Source organism: Lepisma saccharinum, chromosome 9 (assembly GCF_977018435.1).
Source record: "Lepisma saccharinum chromosome 9, izLepSacc3.1, whole genome shotgun sequence".
NCBI classification, from domain to species: Eukaryota; Metazoa; Arthropoda; class Insecta; order Zygentoma; family Lepismatidae; genus Lepisma; species Lepisma saccharinum.
In genome coordinates this window covers 2,133,551-2,142,645 of record NC_139237.1, presented here as the reverse complement: position 1 = coordinate 2,142,645, position 9,095 = coordinate 2,133,551, and the positions used below count along the sequence as shown (strand labels likewise).

Genomic DNA, 9,095 nt, shown 5'->3' with positions numbered 1-9,095 from the left:
AGGGCTTTTGGTGGTAGAACAGTACATTTTATGAGCCCCTCCATGTTCAAAACCTCATTTACCGAAGGAATAGAAGTTCCTAGAAATATGGTAGGATGTCCGACAGGATAGGCACAGTATTTGTTCACATAAGGGTACAAACTTGTAAAATCATAGTACTGTAATTTTTCATTTTCCTTGATTTTGTAATACGTCCTGACTGTTTCAACTCTTCCTCCATATAAGGCGTCTCGTGGATTTAAAGGAATGCAGCAAACGATAGGATGTGTCGATAGATGTCTATCGAGTTCAGGATCTGCTTGCAATATTTTTTTGAAATCGCATTCCCACATTGTGACAACATGGTATCCTTCAGAACGTAGAGCCTCAAGTTTACGACACGTTGTCTCGTATCTGAAGGCTGCAGTGTTTAACATGTCACTAATTTTGTCACTGCTACTATCCTGAACGGTTTCATCTTCTTCGTCACCTTTCGGATACATACCCCTGTTAATTGATATGCAGCGTTGGCAACCATGCCAGTAGCATCCAAGCTCCTCGTACACCGTCTGCGTCTCCTCGTGATAGCCGTCCGCTCTGTAACGCCCTCCTATGACATATTTTTCACGAGTACGTCCGCCGTGAAGAAGTATTACATCATTTTGTTCTTCCACGTAGGTTAACCATTTCAATGCAAACTTGGACATCTGATCAGCATGATGGTAACCTCCTTTAGGTATTATTCCTATAGTGTTAGCCGGCATAAATTTATGCCTGTAAATTAGTGAACAGGCAGATGCTATTGTGAGGCAATCCTTGAAAATGTCGATCTTGCATATGTCTAGGAAATTCTGTCTCAGCTTCAGACATCCTTGTCTCAACAGCGTAACATCCTTGATGCAGTATTGGAGTAGTTGGTTTTTGTTGTTGAAAGGTACATTTTTGCTGCATTCAACATCATACCAAGACATAAAACGGTGCTGATCTTCAACTGTTTTCATATATTCATAGCCGTATGCAGAAGGAGGAGGCATCGACCCTATGTAATTTCTGTTCTTGTAGGTGTTCCACAGATGCGGATAATAGCCTTTCTGAACAGGCAAACCGAAAAGTTTGGAAAATCCGGCAAGATTTGTCTGAACGTAGTTGAGACTGTCCACAAAATGAAGATTTTGGTATGACATACTGATGATTTTGGTACCGTCTAAGATCACACGAGGTTTCATTTCTCTTTCCAGCATTCTTCGTAATAGAAACGTGCAATCGTAACCTCGGGCATTGTGTGCACAAATGGTTATGTTGGAAAATTTATGTTGCAATTCCAGGTAGGACAGGAATGTGTCTACAGGGTCATCCCAGAATATAAACTCTCTTGTTCCACAAACAGAACATGGAACCGTTAGATCCTCTTTCTTGTAACATGCGTGACAGGCCGTCTGCACCACAATAAGATTAGGAACATGAAGAAAAGTTTTCTCTTTCTCGTAGTGAGGAATATCTGTGTAACATTCAAAATCGTAAAAAATATATAGAAATTTTGAATTCTGTTTAGGTTTTGGTATAGCCATGTAGCAGAAATGATTTATAGGTTTCACGCAGTTGCATACAGTACAGTATTTCATGTTACATTTATGTACTTTTTCATATGTATTGTGTGTTAGAATAATTCTGAAACATCGAGGACACTGCTGGATTTCACTACAGACTGTACCATTTCGGAATGGTGTAGAAACATGATTTGTGAAGCAGTTCTCATTTTTGAAAATTCTGTGACATGTCTGACATATTCTGCGAACACCCTGTTCAGGCACACACGGTGGAGTTGAACGGCACATAGAACATAATTGTTTACACAGATGGTTATGAGCTGTTCGAAATATGAGTTCGTTACACCCACGACATTCTTGTTTTGCCGCAAATGCTCCAACACGGTTTACTATCACATCATAATGCTGTCGAGTGTTATCATACAGAAGGTATATATATTTGGAAGCATTTTCAACCTGTCCTTCAAACAAAACATCTTTCACATCACGAAGATTGTTGTATACAACAATTTTATATTCTGTAAGAACTTGCTGAAATTTTCTCAGTTCAGGAATTCCACTTCCTGCACACGCATTGTCTGTGAGATCTACATCTGCTTTGCGCATAAGTTCGAAAACAGGTTTGAGAAGATTTCTATTTTTTCGATACTGTGAATAGGACGGATCATTATCGGCATGAGCTTTTCCTATTACCAAAGCTTCAGCTAAACAGAGTGGTTTTTTCCTATTCGGCACACCGACGATACTCCTTTTTTGCGTGCTTAACATGTAATTAGGTAAACAATATGTTCGTTTACCTCCACCACCTCCGACAGGTATATCGACATGGTCGGCTCGTAAAATTAACCGATCTGTAGCCGTGAATGTTTTCGCACTCTGCAATATTTTATACATAATGTTCCACACCATATCACTGTGTAACTGATCACATCTGTGCCACCCGACATAAATATCTTTCACGGTGGGGTCAGATATGTTAGACAGAGTTAAACCTATCTTGTCTTCATCTTTGGTGTTTTTCTTAACATAGGTGAGAAGATTTTCGACACCTTCACGGATCCATGTGTGAGGATCGACAGTTTCTGGAGGGTGTGAGAAACTGAATTCCACACGGCGTCCTTTGGAACGGAATTTGGGATATTCGCGTTCTTGAATGTTATGTAATATTATGTTCCCTATTTGTTCACGAGGCACTGTATCACGTTTTCTTTTCTTACCTCTTCTATCTGATACAGAAGCACTTTGGGATGACGGTTCTGCTGACGGTAAGGGGTCAGGTTTCCATGACGGTCCTGGTAAAGGTTCCGGGTCTGATCCGGATGCGGTGTTTCTGGAAGTTCCTGGTGATGTGACGGCTATATGCTTCTCCTCGGTAACTCTGGATACAGGATCGGGTGTCGATGACAGGCCTGGCGACTCTTCGGAAATATCTCTCCATCCTTCTCCGGTAAGATCGGGTACGAATGATGTCACGGTCTGTAGTAGACGGTCATACTCCTCTATTAGGGAGATACTTTCTCCCGCGATGATTTTTTGCGCGACGATCGTCAACACTTTCCGCAACTGTCCATGTGTTGTGTAATATCCATCACGATAACGTGCTAACAGATCGTCAGCGGATAACTGTACATCCATGATCGTACGATAACTGTTTCACGAACACTGTGTTGTGGAGAGAACGGCTTTCTTTTATATACGTAAGCATGACAAAGCAGTTATTTACGTTCCTAACGGTTCTACTGCGGCTAGTTAACCGTCTTCACCAGATGTTTTTCTGACAAATATGGTGACTCATGTAAAATTCTCAGAAATCCTCAACAGTCTTCAGCAGATGTTTTTCAGGCTGATATGACTGTCTTTAACAGCAATTTTCAATTCGCTCTAGCTCCGCTCCTAATTGACGTAGAGCAAATCCGTTTACATATTCGTAATCTGCACGTCGAGATCTTTCCGTAGAGTGGTCGGAAGGGGAGTGCACAATGGAAAATAAAGAAAGTAGGAAACCACCGGTCCTAGAACAATACAACCTGGCTCACCGGAAAGAGGACTTCACTGCGAGTCCGACAAGCTATCAACCATCCTCCTAGCTCAATTAGGAGTGACGATACAGCGATTTTAAGTTTTCAAAAAATATAGCATACTGTTGTATATTTCTGTATCGGTCAGCTTTGATGCATTAAACGGTTCATCCTCGGTGCATAAAACAGGTTTCAAACATAAGTTCAATCCGTCACTCGATCAATACATAGGACAGTTTATACCACGCCCTCGTATATTTCTGTACTGATTACCCTCGGTGCATAAACGGATTTCAAACATCAATTCAATCCGTTGGACATTTCACATTTTGCGTTATATTCATTTAAGAGGTATCATTCGTTCCTCGTTGAAGAACTTGAGTCGACACGGAACAAGGAAGTCCTGTGACAATCATCAAGGAACTCCTGCAGAACCCATCAAGGAACTGTTGTGCCTCACACAAAAAACACCGTGATCTCATATCCAGACTTTTAAAGTACGTCGCAAAAATGATTCCAGATGTGCGTCTCTATAAGGAAGCGGATATATTTCTTTTGCAGCATTCTTCCTCCCAGTTCATCTCCTCTTCATCTCCACATCGTAATGGACGAAGCTCGAGAATTCTTCCGTATTGTAAGTTTTTGCATTTTACTCTGTATTCTATGTCTTCTGACTGATTTGTAAAAATCGAATAAGTGCTAAATAGACATTCAGAACCAAACCTCTCCGATGGTGCAGTGGTAATGTAGTCGTTTTGTAATCAAGGACCTCGGGTTCGATACCCTATGGAGATATAAGCGGTTCCGTTCCTATTTAAAGTGTACGTTCTGTCCCGATTAGCCTTACTGTGCATAAAGTCAGGATGGTATTTGTAGAGCTTGGGGGATTTCCCCTCGGAGGTACTGGTGTCCCCCTGTTAAATTTTACCCTTGGGGGGAGATTTGTAAAAATGGAATAAGTGCTAAATAGACATTCAGAACCAAACCTCTCCAATGGTGCAGTGGTAATGTAGGCGTTTTGTAATCAAGGACCCCGGGTTCGATACCCTATGGAGATATAAGCGGTTCCGACCCTATTTTAAAGTGTACGTTCTGTCCCGATTAGCCTTACTGTGCATAAAGTCAGGATGGTATTTGTAGAGCATACGGTGCAGTGGTAGTTTTGTAATCAAGGACCTCGGGTTCGATACCCTATGGAGATATAAGCGGTCCCGATCCTATTTTAAAGTGTACGTTCTGTCCCGATTAGCCTTACTGTGCATAAAATCAGGAAGGTATTTGTAGAGCATGGGGGTCTCGGGGGGTACTGGTGCCCCTATTTTCAAAATTCGTGGTATTTTTCATTAAATTTTAGGGTTTGTATCGTGTGTCTTAGGCATTCTAATACAATACTATTTATGTACAAAAACAACATCGTTCAGTACAAATTTTTTTATTAACACACCGGAATTCTATAGAAACATTACACGTTTTCTACATATACAAACAGCTGTTTTATTTCAGCTCACAGGTTATATTTTACACATTTTTTGTTACATTTCATGATTTATATCTTCTACAGAAACATCACAGGTTTCATTTTACAACAATGGTTACATACAGATGTACGTTTATCAACACAGTGAACATCTGTAGAATTATTACACGATGTAAGGGTTCCGGGTTCGATACCTGATGGAGGCACAAGTTGTCCGGATCCTACTTTAAACTGCAGGTTCAGTCCCGATTAACCTTACTGTGCATAAAGTGGTCTTAACACACCTAATCAATCAATGTCACGAGATGCTTTTTCATAAATGTCCGCAATATGTCCTATATAAATTTCTATAGCTATAACATATTAGTCAGTGTTAGATATTAGTGTATTAGTATGTGTTAGTTACTCGTTAAGTTTCCTTTTCTTCAGCATTTCCATCATCCGTTCATGCATATCTTCCCCTGTTTCTACAGTCTTTTTATTTTCACCCTTCTCATTTCTCACACCTTTAAACACCTCCATTAATTCAAAACATATTCTTAAAGAAAGATGTGAAGGTACATATTGCGCTTTCTGTACATTTTCTATAAAATCGCCAAACACTGGCGCATCTCGTTTTTTATCAACAATGTAAGTAAATATTTTGACCAAGCAGTCCAGCGATAAGTCAATATCTTTACATGTCTCTTCTAATTTTGTCAATAACTCTTCCGCCAGTCCGTTTTCTTCGCAAAAATTCACATAATTGCAGATGTGTTTTTCAACCTGTCTTGCATGCGTTTTACTCCATAAGTTCCTTCGTTCTGTTGGACCTGTTGTCGTCTCCTTGATATCTCCATACACCAAACTGAATCCTAGGGGAAGTGTCGACATCTGAAAATATATACAGATTATGTTAGATTTCTATTGCACGCAAACCGCGATTACAGTTATACATTTTTGTTTTAGAACGGAAGCCTCGATCTATACGAGGGATATGTCAACTACATGGCGAGTGCGGGGATGCAGGTGGAAAGCGAAAATCTGCAGGCGGCACTCCGTCGTTTCCGCCAGACAACGGAAGGGATTAGCGAGGAGCATCGCACCGCAAACCATCGCATAATGACTGAGGTTGCGGCCCGTATGACGGAGGTCTTCGCCGGGCTGTACAGGGAGCATAATGCATTCCTGACCCGGCGAAGTCAGGCGGAACGGGATCTGGATGCGGAGGTTACCGCAATCCTGGGAAGGTGATTATTTTCTCAATTATATTTATTCTGTACTAATTTTGTAGTTTTTCAGATAATGACCATCTATGAAAACCATTTGTACTAATTTTTTTAATTTTCAGACCTATATATATATATACACCTATACTATATTATTTTTTCTTTATTGTTTTTGCAGGTTCCGGCATGCCTCTGATGTTCACACGGCGAATTTCGTGAGGGTTCTGCCGGAGCCCCTTCTCACAGCAATCAGGGAAGGTCGTGTCACCCTGATCCCCCCGGTCCCTGTCGCTTCACCTCCGCCGCCTCCCGCTGCTGAACCTCAGCCAGGCCCAGCCGCTCCGCCGGCCCCTGCTGCCGCTGCTCCACCACCCCCTGCCCCTGTCGCTACACCTCCGCCGGCCCCTGCCCCCATTGCTTCACCTCCGCCGGCCTCTCCTGTTTCATTTCCCGTCATCGATATCGATGCGGAAGCCGCTGCTTTGGTTGCAGCTCTTTCGCCACCCGTCATCGATATCGCTGACGAGGAGGTTGATGTAGAGGAACAATAAACATCTAAATACAGGTAATATTTTTCTTTTCTCACCTTTTATTCTGCTTCTTCCACTTCTGATGTATCTGTTTCGGCAAGTATTTGAGGAAACTCTCTGTGGGGCCTCCGACTCTCGAATTGGTCCTCTAGCTTACCAATACCTGAAACAAACAGATATTTCCGTCTGAGATCCGGGTGGCATGAGGGATGGTCGGAAAATTCCGCCATCTGTTTCACATCTAATGTAGAACCTTTTATGTCTAGCGTCTCGCCCAATTTAGCATACAACCTCATATCGCACCTGAACCACTGCATCACTTCGGTCATCTTCAGCACAGATTCCGTATATGTTTTACGAAATTCGTGCATCAATGCCGCCACGTCATCGCTCCCAACAACCATATATTTCTTGTGACAGCCTACCCGGTACAGCTCGGGAATTTCCACATCCATCAGCTCTTCCAAATTCTCATATAACACCAATTCTAAATTCGTTGTGTCCATGCGGTGCCTCTCGTCTGCCATCATAATATATTTTCTAGCCAGACAGTATGGAGACGCATGCAGGTGTGTCACATCTACATGTTCGGAATTTAATTCCGTTTCCGTCTCCATACACAGGCATTCTAATGGGGCGATTCCCGACGCTACAATAAAAGGTCCTGCACTATACCCGTCTGCAGCTATATTACCTGCTACCCGGTTACTCCAGGCACGAAAAGGTACATGGCCGTAAACAGGTGCCCTCTCATACCGAAAACGTGTCTCACATAATCCGCTTTTCCGATCGTTGATGAAGTACATGTCAATAGGAAACCCTTGATCATTGTACTGCATCATACACTGATCAGGCAAATTTCTATTATAAAATGTGACCAAAAGTGATTCCCTGTATCTAACAGGGATATCCAGTATCAACAATTTGGAATTTATACTCGCCGAAATTCTTTTTTTGTGATTTATCGGGTTTTTCAATGTGGAAACTGTTACCGGATATGCAAGACACGTTTTCGGGCAGGGAAAGCGCTCTGTATACTTGTACATTGGATTGATGTTAACTCTCCGTTGCCGTTTCCTCACACCGCCACCGATATTGTCTATTCCGCCATCTTTAATTTCCTCATACTGATGCTTTTCATAGTTTCTCGCCCCCCACCTTGCCCGAACTTGCTGTTCCGTCAGATATTCCGGAACTTCAACATTCGCTCTCCCTTCTGTTGTTTTGTTAGGCGATTCTGCCAATATCGGTGATTGTGGAGGTGTCGGTAACGGGCGTCGGTAACTAACTGATGACTCCATCTGCGGTGGTTGATCGAAGGACTTTCTACAGATCACAACACTCACCAGTTTCGTCAGCCACGATACCACACCCATACTCACCTTTCAGTTGCTTCACTCGATACCTGCTCGGACAAGGGCGATAGTATTTTGCGTCGATGCAAGGTAAGTCTGCAGACAACAAAGTGTTTTCTTCCAGGTGACAGAAAGGCTGCTGCTTCGACAACTGCGATGATGATTCTGGTAACTTCACACTCCACTAATCCTTTATATACCACCCTTCCGATCTACGTCATCGATAAACATTGCTCGCATCCGTTCACGCAAAGCGTCCAACGCCCACGTTCCTCTCCTATCTTCTTCCTGTCCTGGTACACTATACACAGTCACTTCTTCCGCGAAACCTACTCTTTTTGCTCTCTTTATTTTCTTTACATCTAGACTCTCCGACTCCTTTTTCTTTTTTTGCTGTTCTTCCTCCATGATATGCTAGGAGACTTTTATTCTCCTTTTCTTTAACAATCTGATGATGTCATAACATCTTCTCAATCACCAGACACATTACCATTCCGCCCACCCCATCCCAACAAACACACCACACATATCACTCACTAATTCCTAGAATTGTATAACGCTCACACACCATCTGCTCTCATCTATTACCAGACCGACAAACACGTCACACCAAAGCCTCTCGTAACAAACACCATCTGTTCTTATCCATTAACAGTCTGCAACCCTTGACTCCATTCCAACAGACACAACACGTTCCCCGTTCCAAGAATTCGATAACGGTCGCTCCATCTGTTCTCAACCGAACTCATCGACGCCATCTGTTTTCAGACGTCGGAAACTCCCGACCAACCGTCACCGGGAGAAACCCGAATATTTTTCCTCCTACAACCAATCAGACTCCTCTTCACCAATTAAGCCCCACCCATTTATGACGTCACAAAAAAAAACTGCTGCGTCATCAATTGATCTTTGATCGATCTTTTCCAATCAATTGATTTATCGGACTCAAGGCGGTACCATAACTACTATTCTTATTCGTTC

General features: G+C 42.4%; 1 protein-coding gene across 1 annotated transcript; it reads left to right on the top strand.

The window, feature by feature from the left end:
• The first annotated feature begins 5,851 nt into the window (after positions 1–5,851).
• On the top strand, positions 5,852–6,780 carry LOC145992545 (uncharacterized). The gene is made up of 2 exons (XM_083128898.1): positions 5,852–6,250; positions 6,408–6,780. The coding sequence occupies exons 1-2, from the start codon at positions 6,009–6,011 to the stop codon at positions 6,778–6,780; spliced, it is 615 nt and encodes a 204-aa protein (XP_082985024.1). The 5' UTR covers positions 5,852–6,008.
• Positions 6,781–9,095: the final 2,315 nt, after the last annotated feature.